Source organism: Spironucleus salmonicida, chromosome 9 (assembly GCF_000497125.1).
Source record: "Spironucleus salmonicida strain ATCC 50377 chromosome 9, whole genome shotgun sequence".
Taxonomy (NCBI): Eukaryota; Fornicata; order Diplomonadida; family Hexamitidae; genus Spironucleus; species Spironucleus salmonicida.
The window spans coordinates 86849-106054 of NC_090604.1; the positions used below are offsets into that span (position 1 = coordinate 86849).

General features: G+C 33.4%; 9 protein-coding genes across 9 annotated transcripts; 5 read left to right on the plus strand and 4 right to left on the minus strand. All coding sequences in view use genetic code 6, as the record gives it.

Annotated features, from left to right (window-relative positions):
* Nucleotides 1–183: 183 nt before the first annotated feature.
* On the plus strand, nucleotides 184–1350 carry SS50377_28403 (uncharacterized protein; the record flags this gene model as incomplete). Its single annotated transcript, XM_067912170.1, has 1 exon — nucleotides 184–1350. The coding sequence occupies one exon, from the start codon at nucleotides 184–186 to the stop codon at nucleotides 1348–1350; it is 1167 nt and encodes a 388-aa protein (XP_067760227.1).
* Nucleotides 1351–2584: 1234 nt separating this feature from the next.
* SS50377_28404 (Ankyrin repeat-containing protein) lies at nucleotides 2585–3331 on the plus strand (the record flags this gene model as incomplete). The annotated part of the gene is made up of 1 exon (XM_067912171.1): nucleotides 2585–3331. One exon carries the CDS (start codon nucleotides 2585–2587, stop codon nucleotides 3329–3331), a length of 747 nt encoding a protein of 248 aa, XP_067760228.1.
* Nucleotides 3332–4204: 873 nt separating this feature from the next.
* Nucleotides 4205–9826, plus strand: SS50377_28405 (uncharacterized protein; the record flags this gene model as incomplete). The annotated part of the gene is made up of 1 exon (XM_067912172.1): nucleotides 4205–9826. One exon carries the CDS (start codon nucleotides 4205–4207, stop codon nucleotides 9824–9826), a length of 5622 nt encoding a protein of 1873 aa, XP_067760229.1.
* A 200-nt stretch (nucleotides 9827–10026) lies between these two features.
* SS50377_28406 (uncharacterized protein) lies at nucleotides 10027–12456 on the minus strand (the record flags this gene model as incomplete). Its single annotated transcript, XM_067912173.1, has 1 exon — nucleotides 10027–12456. One exon carries the CDS (start codon nucleotides 12454–12456, stop codon nucleotides 10027–10029), a length of 2430 nt encoding a protein of 809 aa, XP_067760230.1.
* A 558-nt stretch (nucleotides 12457–13014) lies between these two features.
* On the minus strand, nucleotides 13015–13191 carry SS50377_28407 (Ferrodoxin; the record flags this gene model as incomplete). The annotated part of the gene is made up of 1 exon (XM_067912174.1): nucleotides 13015–13191. One exon carries the CDS (start codon nucleotides 13189–13191, stop codon nucleotides 13015–13017), a length of 177 nt encoding a protein of 58 aa, XP_067760231.1.
* Nucleotides 13192–13540: 349 nt separating this feature from the next.
* On the minus strand, nucleotides 13541–14449 carry SS50377_28408 (Protein disulfide isomerase; the record flags this gene model as incomplete). Its single annotated transcript, XM_067912175.1, has 1 exon — nucleotides 13541–14449. One exon carries the CDS (start codon nucleotides 14447–14449, stop codon nucleotides 13541–13543), a length of 909 nt encoding a protein of 302 aa, XP_067760232.1.
* A 794-nt stretch (nucleotides 14450–15243) lies between these two features.
* On the minus strand, nucleotides 15244–16680 carry SS50377_28409 (uncharacterized protein; the record flags this gene model as incomplete). The annotated part of the gene is made up of 1 exon (XM_067912176.1): nucleotides 15244–16680. The coding sequence occupies one exon, from the start codon at nucleotides 16678–16680 to the stop codon at nucleotides 15244–15246; it is 1437 nt and encodes a 478-aa protein (XP_067760233.1).
* Nucleotides 16681–17077: 397 nt separating this feature from the next.
* SS50377_28410 (uncharacterized protein) lies at nucleotides 17078–17461 on the plus strand (the record flags this gene model as incomplete). Its single annotated transcript, XM_067912177.1, has 1 exon — nucleotides 17078–17461. The coding sequence occupies one exon, from the start codon at nucleotides 17078–17080 to the stop codon at nucleotides 17459–17461; it is 384 nt and encodes a 127-aa protein (XP_067760234.1).
* Nucleotides 17462–18499: 1038 nt separating this feature from the next.
* On the plus strand, nucleotides 18500–19021 carry SS50377_28411 (uncharacterized protein; the record flags this gene model as incomplete). The annotated part of the gene is made up of 1 exon (XM_067912178.1): nucleotides 18500–19021. One exon carries the CDS (start codon nucleotides 18500–18502, stop codon nucleotides 19019–19021), a length of 522 nt encoding a protein of 173 aa, XP_067760235.1.
* Nucleotides 19022–19206: the final 185 nt, after the last annotated feature.

Sequence of the window (19206 nt, forward strand, 5' to 3'; positions counted from 1 at the left end):
TTATTGGTAAGAGATTAATGACAAACAACACCAGAGTCATTAGTTTGAATTCATTTTATTTATATGATGATTAATAATATTCTTATATACAAATAATTACAACTTTCTATTTAAAAAACGTCCTAAAATAGGACATTTGTTTTTATATATATTAATAAATCTGCATCCCACTTCAACATTTATATGCCGATTACATAATCTAGCTCATCATTAAAAAATGATATCACTGTAGCTAACCATCCTGGATTAAAACGTAGTTTATCGAAGATGGGTAGTAATTCATCATTCGGAAATTTTGGAGTAAAACCCTCATTGTCTTTTCAAAAGGAGAAACTATTATAAGTTAAAGATGAAGAACCAAACTTAATCCCTTTACAAGAGAAGAGTGCATTTTTTATTCCAGATGTAGAAGTATCAAATAGCATTTAATCTACACTTAGCTAAGAAGTTGACAATGAAGGATATTTCAACGGTAATAATGTGGTTAGAAGTAGCAAAAACAGTCTATGTGAAAATAATAGTAATATTGCAAGTCCTATTTTTGAGCGTACCATAGAACCTCTTGAAATGACTATGGAATCTTAAAATTTTGAAATTCCAGTTATTAAGCTCTCAGTTGATCCCCCACCATCCTTGCCAAGATTTTAACCCAGACCCTAAGAGTAGCAAATAGTCTAAAGACCAATTAATGATTTTAATTAAGATGTGTAATAATTAGACTAGATTGATAATAGTCAATTTTTATTTAATAATGCAAATGAATAGTAAATTGACTTTAATTTAATTGATCAAAAGTTGAATCATGCTTATGAAGATATAAATCCATAAGTTGAGGACGAATAAGAACAATCAATCGCCTAAATTACCAATCTTGAATTTACAAATTCATTAGCAGACTTCTAAGATGTGGTTGTCACGGCATTTGCAAAGCTAAAAGGTAAGGTTAATGTTCATGATAGAAATTCTTAGATGCTTTTCACCTAATCAAGCTCAGTTTTAGAGGAAATTTTCATTTTATAAAATAATATTTCCGAATTTATTCAAACCCAACGTCAAAAGAAGCTCAACAGACGGTTAACTTATCTTTAGTTTGAGCATCAGTTTTTGAACGAAAAAATTGCTATAATAGAGTAAGTACTTATCGGAAGTGGGATCCTTAAGTCAAATATGATTAATCTTTTATACTAAGAAAATGTAATGTGGTAAATTGATGATTATGAAGATTAGAGTTTAAGTATTGCTCAGGAAGATACAGAACATACTTAAAAAGGGGAATTTTTTGTTGATAGTGATATTGAACTTGATGAAGTAGATGACTTAATTAAAAAGATGGCACAAAGGGCTAAATGATAGAGTGATTGAAGGGATTTCTTCTTGATTTATCAAGCTAGTCTAATATCTAATAAACAATTCTAATAATCAAAAGTAAAAGATATATTCATAAAGTTCAATTACTGTTACTAAGCTTTTATAAATATTAATAATTCATATGTGAAAGTTTTTTTAATCAATAGTATGATAATAAAGCTTAGTGGAATATAAATAAAGAATGTATCTAAGTATGTTTAAAATAAATTGCATATTGACTTGTATATTTTTAAATTTAGATCATTTTGATAAAAATTTCAATAAACTTAATATAATTGGAATTAATACCAAAATTAGTTATATGAAATATTATTTTAAATGAGAAACGCAGTTTTACTAGTTAATTTGTTAAAACTTGAATAAAATATCCTAAAGATACTCAATTTTGTATAATAAAACCCTTTTATACTACTAACATTTAGCAAAAAAGAAACTTTAGATAATTAGAACATTTCTGATGGCCTACATTTAGTTTAACATCATAGCAAAGCAATTTTCTTTATATTAGAGGTTCAATATGTTAAAAGTAAATAATAATACTTTGATTATAATTTTATAGTTGTATTTTTAAGCGAGGAGTAATTAAAATTTGATTATCAGGAAAATATTATCAAATTAATAATCGCTTTGGAAGTAAAATAGTAGTAATAAGTTTCATAAAATTTAAATCATAAAATCGGCAAATACTTATTATAAAACGACCATGCTTACATGTAAATTATATATTCGGACTTGAAATAGGATTGTATAATAGTGACTTAGTAAAATTTCAAATTATTTTTAAATAGTGTTTTAAAAATTGATTAAAGTAAAGGTTTAATTATATATAGGATCTTTTAAATGAAATTTTATTTTATATAAACCTACTATATATTATAATAGTATAAAAAAATAAATTGTAGTTAAACGGTAACCTTAGCGTATTTTACAGCTGATATAAAAAATGTATTCTACTTTAGAACAGTAATTTTTAGTTAAGCCGATAAATTAAGCAATAATTATCACCCCCTTATCGATCAATATACACTTATTAAACCAAATTGCAATGCTCTTTGAATAATTTAGATATTCTTTAATAAGCCCAGTCTTTCCGTTACCACACCCATATCTTTTAATTAATATAATAACACAAATATTTGCCGATAGTAAATCACAAATTTGTGTTCACAAGATATTATTTATATATAAATGATTATGTTCATTTCACTCCCTCTTAATGGGTTGTGGTGCAGAGCAAAAAGTAATTCTTCCTAAAGAAGACATAGTTATACCTTAAGTAAGAACTTTAAAATAGACGAACCAATTTGACCCAAATTCTTCCCACCATGAACACTCAATTTCGTCTTCATCCACGTCTGAGGAGTCTCCAAACTTTTTACTCTTACAGGCAATTGACGATGACGATTTGGCATTTATTTAAAAAAATTATGAGAATTTTGATACTGATATAATAACACCATTAATATACACAATCGAGCAGAATAAGCCACAATATGCAAAGTACTTTTTAAACAATCTGAATGCTAAGTTTGATCGGTAAACAGCACTTGTAGCAGCTATTCAAAATGGTCATTTAGAGCTTATAAAAGACTTAAAAGTTGAGGCTAAACGTAAAATTCAAGGTGGAAACACTGCACTCATGATCGCTGCTAAAATGGGATTATCTGAGTGCCTCCATGATTTACTGCCCGGTATTAAGTATTAAAATGATCAGTTGCAGACTGCTTTAATGTTAGCAGCAGGCAGTGGAAAATCTAATTGTATTTCAATTCTTAAAGACGAAATCAGTATGAAAGATTGTCAGGGAAGAACAGCGTTAATGTACGCTGTCGAAAACCAGAACGTAGAGATTATCAAAATGCTCCTTAAGGAAAAAAAGATTCGGGATTGCTAAGGAAGGACACCTCTTGAAATCGCGCGGGAGGTTTGCTGTCCAGATGAGTTGATAAAGTTGCTTGTGTGAAGTAATTGTTTCAATTCTAAGTATTAGAACAAGATAATTAGAAAATAGTTGAATTGGTTTAAATCTAATGTATTGTCTTGTTTGAGTTATTTAGTGGAAGTAAAATAGTTAAATTAGTAATATATTTTCTTAAGATTTTAGCAGAAATTACTATTTCTGCATTTTAAGCATAATTCATCCTAATTCTAGAACAGTTGATACCAGCTGCTAGATAAATGAAAACTAAATATTTTAAGGTAAGTGTCAAATTATGCTTAATTTAAATTATATACATAAATACTATTCAGTGTTCAATCTGAGCTTAAAAGTGATAATGTTATGGATAGCTTGTACTTTAAAAGTTTTTAATCAGATATTATATTTATTTTACCTAAGTTGTTAAATATTAAGGTAGATATTGATTCATTATTTCAATTTGTACTGGGAAAACTGTATAATTTAGTATGCAAATATAAAATTATATCATTAATACTCATTATAAAGTTTTCTAAGCTACATATTAATCATTATAAGTTCGTAGCAAACTTTTACAGTGAATTATATCAATTTGACTAGATTATATTGCAATAAACTAAAATTTAAAATGTTCCACTCACAAATTTTACTTATGCATAATTATAACAAAAATTTAAATCATCTAACTCACATGCAACTCATAATTTCCACCAAATCAATTGATTTTTCCTAAATATAAATTACAACCTCCATTTTAATTTTTACCTGTTCATAAGCTTACTACAAAAGATCTCTCTTCTAGCATATTTAATAATTATAATACATTATCCTCGCTATCTAACTTATATTCTCACTCCATAATTCATATTATTATACTATATATTTGAAGATATTTTTCCTTCCGCAATTTATCCCAAAATGCCACCGAAACCTGACGAGAAAGCCATAGCCGATGCGGCAAAACTCTTCAAAAAGCAGCTCGATGAGGCCAAGCAAAAACAGCTCGAATTCAACACTAAGGAGTTCGCACGCCTCAATAAGGTCAAAACACTCATTTTGAACCACTGGACGGAAATAGCAAATTACGTAGCGACTACCTCTTTAAACGACAAATAGTCACTCCAAACCGAATCCCAGGACTTCTCAAACTTCTTACGCAAAATTTCGGCGGAGCGGAAATCCGAAATTGAACTAATTTCGACCGAGCTCAACTGGCAGCAGTTCAAACAGCAAACATAAACCGCCGAAAACGACCTCATTCCCGCTCTAGATACGCTGCTTTCCGCTCTAAAATCCGATTCTACGGTCTTTTCGCTCCAAAAAAATCTTAGCCAAAATCCGACGCTCCGTAACATTATCGAACAAAAGGAATCAATTTACGAGATTTTTCTGGCAGCTGTGACCGAAATTTGCGACCAGCTCGCGAAACTTGAAAAGTTTATCGATTTGGAATGCAAAAACGAGTAATTTCTATAGAAAATCGTTCGCAGTTTCCCGAAAAAGCAGCTCGTGAACGACAAGGTCGGCGACTTGCTAATTTTAAGCGATTTGGGTCAACAATAAACTGAACTTTTCGATCTTTTTACCGTCAGAAACGAGTTCGTTGCTAACGACGAAAATCAAATTATCGTCGATATGACACTCAAAAATGAGCTTTTTAAGGCGAATCCGGTACCAAAAATACAAGAATTTGATGAAAAAATGAATTTGATAAGTGGAGTAAAAAAAGAAGCGGAAAAAGACTCAAAAGAACCTGTAAAATAAGAGACTGCGCCGCCCAAGAAAAAGGGCAAGAAGGGCAAAAAAGTCGAAAAAGAGCCCGTGAAAGAGGAAGTTGACGACGAAATTCTACAGCTCCACTCTGTTATATCGACACGAATTGAGCACTTTAAGGAGTTTTAGTAGCCATCTGAGGCCCAAGATTTGCTCAATAAGCTGCTCGTGCAGACGCTAAATCTCGAAATTCCGGCACTTCCAGAAACGGAAGAACTGATCGCTGAACAGCAAATTCATCGCAAAAACGAACTGCAACTCCTCAAACAGCAACTTTTGACGATAAAACCAACTTTCACGCTCCCAACGTCCCCAGTTGACCAGTCATAATTTCAGAAAATCGCGCATTACCAGTCGGTCCGCGTGCTCTACAGGGCATATTTATTCGATTTTCTGGATCTTTCGACGAAGCAAATCATCGAAAATCCCGAAAATTACGGCGAATTGAACGAAATTCTGAAACTTTCGTACCCTAAAAAGTTCGAAAATGAGAATTAGGAGGAGTCTGAGCACTCGATTTCGAGCTAAAATTCATCCTCAAATGAAGAGGAAAATTCGACCGAAAACGCTCAAAAAAACTCACTAAATTTCGAAAATTTGCAAAAATTGAACCAGAAACCGGACATCGAAGTAGAGGAAAAGGTCGAGCAATTTGACTTTTAGGAAGACAAAATTCGAGTTCAAGTAACGAATAATTAGGACGAATTTGACATGAAATTCGCTGCTTTTCGGCCTCGAAAAACGAATTATAACAAGCAAAATATCACTTCTTTGAACGAGCAAATCGCGATTTTCAACAACGAAAAAAAGTTCAATTCAGTGCGAATTTAGCTCGAGGATTAGTACGTAAAACTGGTGCTAAATAAAGCTTTTTAAACGAACAATTCGAGTCAAATTTCGCGTTTACTCGCAAAAATATTATCCAGCGAAAAAGTTTATTTTGGCGAAATTTACACTCCAAAGCTGTTCAAAATTCCGTATTTGACGCTCTAAGAACGCGTTTTGTTGAGCCAAAGTGGAACGGAAATTGAAGCGAAAGCGTCAGATAAAATCAGATTAGAAAAGATATAATAGAAGATATAAATGCTAAATTAATTGAATAATTTGAATATTCACGCACTCCCTTTCACTTAAGGAGTGGTTGTAACTGCTAATCAAGGGAAGGGCAAAATGATGAAAATCAATTTCTCGAGTGCGCTCAAAATCGCAATTCCAGGAATTCTCAGTATGAGCAATCTGTGCATTAGAATGAACGTTTTTGACGTGAAATTGACGAGTTAAAATGACGGGTTTGAGTGCTTAATTTCGGAAATTGAAGGAGTGGAAAATCAAAATTTAATTAACTTTTTTGAAAAACGTGAGGTGTAAAACGTGGGCGAAAAGACGCTCATTCAGCTCATTAAGGAAATGGGGACGCGCTATTTGAAAGATTAGAGCGAAATCAACGAAAATACGCAAATTTAAGAAGAAGCGTCGAAAATCGACAAACTTCAGGGTGTAAAATCCGTAAATATCATATAATTGTTCGAAATGCGCACTTCGCTGAAGTAGAAAATCGCAGACTTGAAAATTCAGCTCAAAACGACAATTTAGGAACTTTTCACTTCTAACATCTACAGTTTAAAAGATAATAATTATATTGTATAATATATAATATTAATAAAAGGAATTAGATTTTTAGAAACCGAAATTGAAAATTTGAATATGAAAATTGTCAAATCGCACTATTCAGTGATATTAAAGAGTTAAAGCAATGAATTGCTGACAGTGAAAGGGAAAAAGTAGAAAATTTAGCTCCAAGATGCTCAAATTAAGCAGAACTCAGAAATCCTGAAATAATATTTTTAGATGCTTAAAACTGACGTTTTGGATCTCGATTTCTTCAATAATTCTCTTGAAAATTTGACTCTTCAGTCCGCAAACTTGAAATCAAAAGGGAAGAACAAATTCGAAATTCCAAAAATTGAAACTTTCTACGAGAAAGTGGAAGGAACAAACAGTAATTATTATATAACTCCTGATATTGTTTAAATTTCGAAATCTTTCCAAATTGACGTCATTAGAGTGCCTCAAATTCAACAGGAAATCAACAATTGGATGCCAAAACTTTTACTGAACGATGACATCAATACTACTATTTAAGGGCACCAAGCCTACGAATTTGACGACCAGTCTCTAGATATCTAACTGGGTCTGGAAACTCCCCAAAAATACGTAATTTCGAGGCCGGTCAAAGACTAAATTAAGCTTTTGCGTGAGATTTTGAGAAGCAAAAAGTCACAAAATAATCCCCAAAAAGTCGATATTTGCTCGGAAATTAATAGTGAGAAATACGTCCCAGCTACTACTTTTTACGTCAAAAAAGAGGCCCCGGTTAGCTAGCAGTATAATGTTATTAATATGATTAAATAGCTTCCTGTGATCACTCCAAAATCGTCACATATTACTGATTATTATATAAGGAATAACAATAATAATATTCAAAAACTCTTCAATTTCTTTGAAGAAACTGGCGAAACCGTCAAATAAGGTAAGCAGAAGGATTTCTACTTGAACCCGAAGCCATTTATTGATTATTTCATCTATCCGTCTTCTTCTAGCTAGCAGTTTAACTCGTATCCAGGTTTTCCGCTGCTTAAAATCTCAGAAATTGCTAAAGAACGTGCCAAATACTCCATTTTTGACTCAGTTCTCACCTGGAACTCGATTATCAACATAAATCAGGACTAGAACAGCGTCATTAACCCAGTATTAAACCAGGAAACCGAGGATAAGTCCAATCAGTACATAATAATTGATATTTAGCTGTCGAATGAGCTCTAGTGCGGGATCCGTCAGATTCTTGACGTGCAGGAGACCACACAGTATTTGCAGCAAGCGTATCTCTTTTAAGACTTCTCATCGCTCCTCGGAGCCTATTTTGTCGGCTTCTACAACTCTCAAACTCAAACTTTCGACCCTGACGGCGTTATTAGCGTGAACTACAAACCAGAGAACGGGTTTTTGACCCTAAAAGTCTTCAAAACAGGAATTTTCGGAATCTGCCAAATCCGTCAGAACCTGAGCGTAATCAGAGGCTGGGCGGCCTTCCCAGAGGATAACAGAGGTGACGGCTACTCCATGCGGGAAGCGAACTTGGAAATCCAAAAATATAATGTTAATATTAATGTATAATAATAATAACTAGGAAATTCTACAGCTTTCAATTCAAGTATGAACTATACTAGTATATAATAATAACAATTTAACACAAAGTAAACTCGTTTCAGCTATTTTTCGCCCGATCAAATCCTGCAACGCTCAGGCAAGCTTGCAGACATCCCTACGATGTTCGATGCGCAGGATTTGCATGTGAATTTCTTCGTAAATCGCGCGCTGTAGCTGTAAAGTCAAAATCAAATTCAGACGCACAGCGTGATCCTGCGACTGGCGCTCGCCTCGAACGTGATTTTGACTCTCCGAATTCTGCCTGAAGGCTTTGAAATTTTCGATATTTCGACCCTCAAAAAGTGCGAAATTTAGAACGAAAACTGTGCTGAATACGTCGATTTTGACGAATTTAAAGTGGAAAGTCAAAATTACAATCAAATTAAAGTGAACGTTCCTGTGAGCATCGCTAACAGCGTTTTCAACAGCGTTCAGGAGCTCGCTTACGTGCTCGCGAAGATTGGAATATTCTTATCGCCGTTGACGGATTTCGAGATTTAGCAGCTCAAAATTACGCCCAAAACGAGTGAAATCGAGGTCGAATTCGCACGGCAAATCGCTGTTTTACTCACAATGAGCAATAACGGAAAATCGACTTTGAATTCGATTTTCCACTCCACGTGGAACCGAAATTTGCCCTCAACGATCAAATCGTTCCCGGAAACGAACATGTTCCAAACGCTCTAGGACGAGTTCGATATGAGCAATTTCATGATCCGTGGAATGCTGCCTCCCGAAGATATTCCGAATTACGTGAATTCGGAGCTCAAGAGGCTCAAAAAAGAGAAAAAAGACATGAAAAATTGGATGAAGGAGCAGCGCAGTGTCGACGAAAAGGCCGCACGAAAAGCCGTAACGACAAAAGTTGATTAGAAGGTCGAAAAAGGCGCCCCTTCAGCGCTCGGTCCAGGTGTTTACGGTATGAAAACAGAGGCAGTAGAAAAGCGATAGAAAGCAATTGACGATATTATTAGCTATATGGAAGAGTATCTGTCGGCTGTAGATCTGATTCGCGAGGTAAAGTACGAGAATTCGGCATGTTTTGTTTTGAACAGCACCTAAGTGAAGATAACGAGCGAAAAGGCCAGCGTGAACGCGCTGGTCATGCACTAGTAATTGCTAGAGAATTTGGAATTCCCAAAGAAAGCTGGAACGCGCCCAGATTTGCCGCTTACAGTGTCGGAGTAGAAGAAGAAGGCCAAGCTCGAGAAATTGAAAAAGAAAGAGGCCGAAAATATCGTCGAAAACGAGGTCGAGGAAGTTTAGGAGCCGCGCTGCACGCAGGTGAAGCCGTTCCAGGTTAACAGTGGAGAGGAGTTCACAATTTGTATTAATAAGTCGCGTTTTGACGCCTTCACGGTTAGGGCGAGCGCGGTGCCAGTGGACGGACCAAAGGTCGAAGGGGAGGAGTTCTGCAATATGAGCATCGACGGCACCGAGGCACACGCGAGTGTTTTCGGCCTCTTCGGTATGAGCGGCGCGGACTGCCAGTGCGACCCGCTGCTCGTCGGGAAGGTCTACGAGCTGATCTGCTTCCTGAGGCTGGGTAGTCTCGGATGATGCTGAGTGAGGGGTTCAGATGGATGTTTTGGGGAACTTTGGCAATTGGTTTAGTCTTAAACACAATTTCAGGATAGTGACAGACAAAACGACACTTTACAAATATACATTATTATTTGTTAAAATATATTATAATATTCCAGCTTGTAAAAACTATTTTCTCAACATATAAAATAGCTTCAGAAATGACCAAACCCTGTTCACATATGCCCGTACTTGAAGGCCAGCTTGTCTGCCTCGTCCATGCCCTCATCGCTCTCAGGGTGGAAGTAAATTTTCCTCGGAGCCTCCTCGTAAACGGGAATGATTTCGGGTTTCCGCTCCTCCCTCGCGCTGTAAATGTCACCGCTTTTGCTCAGCAGGCAGCGCTTCATCTGGATAGTCAACAAATCGCCGTTCAGCAGCACGGATTCCAAGGCCTGTACCTACTGATTCAGCGCCTAATTCTCGTTTTCGAGCATTTTGAGCCGCTTTTTCTGGATGGTTCCGCTCTTGAACTGGCAGTACTCCTGCGCTACGTTGCGCAGCTCGCAAAGCCTCTTGAGCACCAGCTGGCCTCTGAAATGCTCCGCAGTAGTACCCTCCTCCAGCACCTTCACGTCATCCATGAAGTGCTAGCAGGCCTCGGTCGCGGTCTGCTGGAACTCGTTTATTGCGTTCATCGTACCCTGCTTTTTGGCGTTTTTGCGCTTTTTGAGCTTCTGAATCTGCACCTGCGCTTGCTGCTCGTGGGTGATTTTCATCTACGTGATCTGCTCCTAAATCAGCGACTCAGCGGCTTCCTTCTGCCGCTGCATTTCTTCCTCGTGCATCTGCTACTCCAGCTCATCCTAAATCCGTTTCTCCTCCCGCTCCTTTTCAATCATATCTTGGATGTGTTTGCTGTCCAAAAGGTCGTCCGGGGAAACGTACGCAGGCGCATCTTTGTCGTTATTGTCGAATCCTAGGAACGTGTGCTTGACCGCGACCTCCTCGATGGTCTCTTCGACCTTTTTCTCAACGGATTGTTTGAACTGCAGCGCGGTACCCTTATTCTTCACGGCCGAGTTCTGGCGCTTGAAGTGACCGTCCTTCACGAAGGAGCTTTTAGCGGTTCCGAGCACCGAGAGCTGCTCGATCGGCTTCAGCTCAGCGAGGTCACAGATAAGCGGTTTGAAAGCGTTGCGTGGCTATTCCTGGGGCTCCACTGGGCCCTTGGCCTCCTGGGACCCCTCCGTGATGTTGCTCAGCGAGTGATTTGTGTCCTAAAATGACAATTTTTCGTTGGAATCATTCTGCTGCTCCTGCTCGCCCATCGCGAAGATCTATGAATTGTCCTGGGCGTCGCTTTCGGTCTAGAACGACAACTTTTCGGTCCCGCCGGCGCTCGAAACCAGTTCAGGCTCCTGCTCTAACTGTGGACTGCTGAAACTGCTCTTTTTAGCATTCTAAACGAAAAATTCCGTTATATCATCTTCATTTGTCGTAAAAGGCTCTGGAATTTTACATTGTGAGCCAGAGAGCGATTCTAGCATCGACATTGTCGCGCTGTCTAGGATTTGGAGGTTCTCGGCAGGAATTGACGTCTCAAGCCCTGGGAGCGTTGCCAGCTCCATCAAAGTTTACGATGGAGGAGGTAGGTCTGGCTTGGAAAATGCTATTTTGGGGTTAATCGGAGCGCGCTCGTAGTCTTCAGAGTCAGATTGAATCGTCGAAAACGGCTCTGGGACTTTCAGTTCGTCTTTTATCAAATCACTGAATGAAAATGCAGGAATCTGCTATTGAAGAAGATTTTCTTCGGAGTCTAGTGCGTGTTGCGGCACCTGCTCCGAGTCTGGGATATAAAAGGCTTTGAGTTGTAGCTTGACTTTAACCTCCTCCTCTTCGATGTGGAAGCTGCTGGTGGAAGCTGCTTTAAACTTAAGGGAGTTTGACGACCCGTTGTTGGAGCTGGAGCGGGATAGCTGCTTTCTTGGGGCTTTTTTGCTCTTCGACTGCAGTTGCTTACTGGATCTATTTTCGTAGTTTACATAATCCACCAAAATATACTAGAAAGGATTCTGGATCTCGGGGTCAAATTCTTACGAGTCTTTTAACTGGAGTGGAACCACTGCAGTTTGTTCGAGAGCTTCGGCTTGTTTTTATTCTGCAACCTGCAAATCGGCGGTCTCTTAGGGGAAATAATCTGTGATATGGAGTTGCTGGTGCTCGTCAGTATCTGGAAGTTGCTAAATATCCTAGCTGATATTTGACAATAAGTCTTTGGTTATAATTTCGTGCTCAGTTTTCTCATGCTCATTTTAAAAAGATATATTATCCACCTCTTATTGAACTTCTTCCTATAACAAATCCATAAAATTAAATGTCGGAGCTTTCTCAGCTTCTTCTTGCTAACTCTCAGACTGTCTTCTCTATTCATCAGTTATATCGCTATCTGGAATATAAAAGGCTTTTGCTGGTTTACGAACATGAACTTCTTCCTCATCGTCTACAATTACTTTTTCAGCTGCTGGTCTAAACTTAAAGTTTGTAGAATTGTTACTAAATGATCCTTGTGCATTTTAAATTTTTGACAGTGACCTCTTAAGGCCCTTTCCACCTTCTCCTTTCATGCCCAACTTGGAAGTACTTCTTTTTGGCAATTAATCCATTATATGGAAAGTAAATTTCTTTTAATATAAATAATAAATATAAATAAATTATTAATGAAGCCAAAATTCGCATTTAATAATTACTATTACAGTTCTAAATTTAGATATTAGTAAAATCAATTTAAGCATTATATTAAATAACATTAGTAATTACTATAAATAAATAAAAAATAAAAACGAAAAACTAACAAAGAAACTATTATTCACTGTTAATAACTTTTATCGTAAATTAAATTACTCCTAATACTATTAAGATATTCTGAAGATATAAGTATATATTAACTATAAATTGGTTGAGCTAATCTCAAAAATCGATCAATGAAACAATATATTACAAACTTTGATTTATTCCATTTTCTTTACCATTTCTCTAATTCCATAGATTATTAGCTAATTTAACAGTTTTTTCGTATCTAATATAAAGTTAAATTTCAGATAACGAATAACTTTAAAGATTATTGCAAGATTTTATTCAGTTTATAATTTTATTTCATTTACTTATAGAATATTTATACAGATATTTAATGATGTAAATTCTAAAAATAAAATAAATAATGTTCATTCGGTGTTAATACAAGCAACGGGGCAAGCACCTTCGCAGCATCCACAGTCGACGCAAGCGGGAGCATCAATGATGGATTTACCATCATCTTTAGCAGTAATGCAGGAGGTGGGGCAAACACCAATGCAAGCCTGACAACCAATACAATCGCTATCATTGACAATTCTGGGCATATTTAAGGAAGCGGAAAATATATTCTGCTACTTTTATATAACAAAAATAATATAATTTTAGATAGTTTCACCAAGTATTGTAGTTATATAATATAATGAAATATATATCTAATTTATTATTTGAGAACAACATTAATCCAGTATTTTCTAATAATATTTGCTATAATCTACTTGAGATAATTTATATTATATTATAAATAAATTATATTTGATAATAACCTTAGCAAGTAAAACTGTTTTAAATAACAAATCAAGTTAAGAAATCCAAAACCTATTTTTCATTTTAAATAATAAAATTAATTAAAGAATATTCATATCTTAGAAACAAATAATAAAAATGGAAATTTAATCAGAGTTCATCCTTCTTAGCAATAAGAGTTCTTGCGAACTCAATGAATTAGTCGGCTGAGTCAAATTCTTCAGACTTGTGGTCGCCTTCTTTGATAACACCAATGACGCTAGGGAAGTCAACAACCTTGAAAGTGTTTTCGAGATATTATTTCCATCTGTTAGAATCAACAAAGCAGAAGTTAACCTTGGAAACTAAATCATCACCTTTCATAACCAAATCCTTAACCTTAGTTTCGATTTCCTTGATGAGCTTGGCATGTTTGGCCTTATCAGCAGCAAACTTAACCATAACCTTAGAAGAAAGAGTAGCATAAGTATCAGGACCGAGCTCGGGGAAGAAGGGGAGCTTGTTGGAAGATATGAACTTGTCAACGGCAGCATAAGAGAAGGTAGAGGTGGTGAAAATTTCACCATCACGGAAAGCCTTGACCATTCTGTCACCCTTAATGCAGAAAAGTTTAACCTTACCCTTGAAAGGCTCGAAATATTTCTCGTCTTTTATGGCATCAGGAGTAGAAACTAAGAAGGCAATGGGGTGCTTCTTGATGTTTTCCATAGCTTCGGCTTCAGGGATATAGGTAAGAGTAGGTAAGAGCATGGATTCAGCCCAAACTTTGATGGATTCAGCATTACGTTCGCCGTCAAACTCATAAACAGACTCGCCAGAAATGAGTTTGATAGCAGGGAAACCGGAAACACCGAAATCACCACAGATAGACTTCTCCTCATCACAGTTAACTTCAGTAACTGGGATAGTGATATCAGTCTCAGAGAGCTTTTCCCACTCGGGAGCAAGAGATTTGCAGTGACCGCACCATGGGGCGTAAAACTTAACAAGCTTCAAGTCGTAGTTTTTGATGTTGTCATTAGTGAGGTTGATGACCTCAGCAAGCAGGATGGCAAGCATTTAAAGGAAGGGTAGATTCTGTGGAGTGTAAAAATTCATTTATTTTATTATTTATTCTATATAATAATGATATATTAAACTATTAAACGTTAATTGACGAAGGGAAGTTTTATAATATAAAATATATTATGAAATAATAATTGAATCGGTTTATTTGTTTTCAAATAATATTTTATAGTCATATTAGTAACGTATAGATACAAAAAATAATAATATATTATGCTTATATTATACAAATATAATGTTATAAAATTAGATTCTAAAATGTAATATAGATTCCGGCCTATAAAACTATTATTCTATATTGTGCCTATAATAGCGACATTCCATTCTGTTAAAAAAGGTTTTTATCATCTTCTGTTCGTTCAAATATTATTAAATATGTACCACATTAGTTAATTTAGACTTCCAAAATTCTCTAAGTCGTCGAGCGGGATTCTTTTTATTGTTATACTTTGTTCATCAGTTTTGGGAAATAAATTCTGGAACTATGTTAACAAGGGAATTTTACTATTTGTCATTGCAAATAATATTATCGACTGAGATTTAGTTCAATTCAGTTTTAAGACTAATTATACTAACAAATCTTTTGCTAACTCATCTTACGCTTTTTAGCGTTATAATTTACATATATGAAATATTTCTTATTTTAATAGGGAATAATTTTTTTTGATTCATGTTATTTTAAATAAATTCTTTCATAGTTTAGTGTTATTCTAAATAGAATTTAATTTTTATATGAAAGTTTACCTATAATATTCATCAAAATTTATTAAAAGGAAAAATCAAAATCTTCACTTTTATTAAACTTCATAAAAATAACTACCTTCTTAAATCACGATACCATCAATACACTATATAAGTTTTTAAGGGTCTGAAACTCTTAATAATATCTCCTCCTTGTCCGAATTTAAAGATTGCATCATTTTAGCTCTTAGTTTATAAATGAGCTTATTCTCACACTAAATTTTATACTTTTAGTTAATTCGAATTTATAGTAATTCATTATCTAAATAAATAGAATCTTTTTCAATAAGTTCAATTTTTTCATTTATTTTAATGTACAGATTGGCATTAGAACATAAAATATTAATTTTTTACTACTCTGGAATTTCGTCTCTGTATTGAATTTCTGAAATATCTTCAAAGTAGTTCAACTCCTAATCATTAATAACCGCGGAATGAGAGGTTGGTATTTAGTTAAATATAAGCTTACTAGGTTGCAGTAATTCTTTTTCAATAAATAATGGACTGTTTGAAACCTAGTCTTCTTCTTATTAATGTTGCAGATATAATTTTAAAGAAGGTGATTTTTATTATAATTCGGTGAATTTATTTATGACTTCTTAATTATGTTTTAGTTACTCATTGACTTAACTATCAAGTAAGTTTAGTGATTTTGGTGTCGGTGATCTAGGTGGGTTTTTAACCTAAAACACCTCCTCCTAATCAGAATCTGTTTTATTTTAAATATCACTGACTTATTCTTCAATTATACTTCGTATAACGGAATTTGATTTTAAAACATGATCCTATTTATGTTCCAAACTAACATTTTAGTGACCATCATATATTTCATCTTAGGATAACTAAATTGAGTATTAGGCAGACCCCTGATGTTATATATGGCTTACTAAGGTATTATGGTTAGACTTATCATGTTATATTTCTTATAACTAATTAGAGATTTCAGTGTTTGGTTTCGAGTTTTCTTCAAAAATAGCAAAATCTTCCTCTAGCTATTAAAGATGACCGCTCATTCCACTTTTTGTTACCTATGCATCTGATATGTTTGTATTCTCTATAATTAAATCTTCTTATAACAGATGAGCAGTATTTTATTCTATACTTATAGGTTCTTGCTACTATTGTTCACATTCTATAACAGAACCATCTTTATGACTTTAGATTTCTTATTAAGAGGAGATACTACTTTCCATGGTTAAAATTTAATCTTCTTTTGAATTTTCACATTCTCTTACATATTACTCATTAATAATATTCTCGCCTTAATCCAAAGCTACAACTTCTATATCTTTGCTTTAACTTCCAATATCTCCTAAAAACTCAGTTTAGCTAGAAATTGTCGGTGCTTAAAAATCATTTAAATCAATTTCCTCTACACATTTTACTTCTTCTGTGGAGTTAATAGAATATTCAAAGAGATCAGACTATATCGACATAGAGGGAGATGGAATCTGCTATTTTGCTGCGCAGCAAAGTTTAAACATTTTTGGAAATTTGTCTATTTATTTTTTATATATAATATTGGTATAATGAGGACTTTGTAAAAATAATATATATCATATAATATATAAATAATAATATAGTAACTTATTTTAAACAGTCAGCTCTTAAAAAATAAATAAATAAAAAAGAATTTATATTGTGTTAATGTCAAACAACTATAAGGGATTTAAATAATTAAGGTTAAAGGAAGATACAGCTAAGAAGATATCATTGTCTCTTAACATTTATAATATTTAAATTTATATTGCAATTTATTCCACTCTTAAAAACGTAATATATTCATATTATGATATAAAATAATAAGTTTATTTGATAAAACTATTATATAGCTTAATAAATATATATTTATTAGATACGATATTATTACTTTTCCGCAAAATGGCATTTAAGTAACTTACCAGTCTTAACTTGCTTTAGGGAAAAGTTGATACAACTAAACCAATATTATTAATGTATTTCTCTACTTACTGCCCTCTTTCTCGTAAAATAGTTGATAATGTCATCGCCAAAGATATTCCTAACTGTGAAAAAGTATTCATTGCTTGTGAAACTCCTAAATAGGTTGCCTAATATATTTAAAAATACCCCAAAGAAGCATTTGCAGTTGATCAAGACGATCTTTTCAGATCCTTCTTGTATAACAATGTCCCTAAATTAGCCACTAATTATTATATCTTCCTCTTAAAGGACGGAAATGTTCTCTGGAAGGGTGTCCCAGAAAGTGGTGAATTCAATCATAGCATGTAAAAGATTCTTGGCTGATTTTATTTATCACCTTTATAATACTTAGTAGTCATATTTATTACTTATTTTCAGTGGTTTTTACTTATTAAATATATCGTCTACTATATCAGTATTGTTAACGAAGAATATAGATAAAAAATAAAAATGAAGTCATTTTACCCATAGTTTCACTATGTTTTACGCACAATCTATTTATGTAATTTCATAGTACATTATTTTAAATATTTAAATTCAGCGTTATATAACAACAATATTAGTAATATGGATACTGAACAGTATAACTAGCCTCTAATAAATTAAATTTTAGACCTAATAAAAGCAGATGAATATTTATAAGATCATAAAGCTTTGAATTTTAATTTTTAAAGCACCAATAATTATAAAACATATAACTTCATCTTAATAAATATAATTTAATATAATGAATTATGGGAAATATTCAAATATGATCAATTTCTGAATAACTTCCATTAACTATGATACCAGTATTCAGAATTTGAGAGCATATTATAGGTGAGCTAATTGGATCATTTTTATCTAAACTAGATAGCATATTGCCATAAGGATCAAGTAACAGATAATCATTTTTTCTTAAACAAATTTTGAACATTTTTGGCAATGAATACATTGCATATAATATTATAATAAAAACATTCTATCGTTGTAATAACTTGGTTAATTCACTATTTAAAAACATAAATTTTAGAAAATCAATTGAGAATATACCAAAGATAAAATATAAATTATATATAAGAAAAAACAGAATTAATAAGTTTAAACCCAAATATAATTCTATAATGGTTAAACTATCTACTGTAGTTAATAAAATATTAATTATTATCCAATATTCTATAATATAAATTTGAATAAAAATCAATAGGTAAAATAAAGTAATGATACATATGTTAATGTCAAATATTTTAAAATATCGGTTTTCTAAATTTAATTATATTTATATTAACAATACAATGGCCAAATATCAGTATTGAAAACAGATATATATTTACTACAATTCGATGTTATACAAATAAATACCTAAACCAGTAAATTTAGAAAATGCAGAAAACCTAATCTACTTTTTTACTAGACATGAGCCCTGACGCCAGAAAATCTGGTAATTCAAAAATGTTCGCATTTAACACATTAAATCATACTAGTAGTTCGCAAAAGTTATTTCTAGCAGTGGATGAAATCAAAGAGTAAAGTGTTTCACCCGTCTAGTCGTATAGCGATATATTATCTTTCTTTGATCAAATAGAGCCAGATATTGATCCTATAGATGTTAAGAAAAACGAAATAGAATAAAAATTAACTAATATTAAAAATATGTTAACTAATCAATAAATTGGACAAATAGAAATTCTACAGGAATAATTAGATACCTAGTAACAATAAATTAATGCAAATTAGTAAAACTTATTATAAATTAAGAATTAAATGGTTATGATTACAAATAACATAAATTAGTTGCTTTAAGATCAGTAGATGATGAAATTGACAGTATTGGACCAAAAAAATATGATCTTGAATTAAAAACTAACGTAGATGTAATCTACCGTGATGTAAGGAAGACAGTGAGAAGCAAGTTTTACATTATTTAAAAATTTATTTTTTATCGAATCTTTGCAAATTATATGGATTGTAATTTTATCTAATGTAAACTATATATTGATTTTCAAATAAATTTTATCATAATTGTTAATTAAACTAGAATTTAAGCTTTGTGCATAAAATTTCGTTTCAAATTTTAAGGGTTTGCCCTT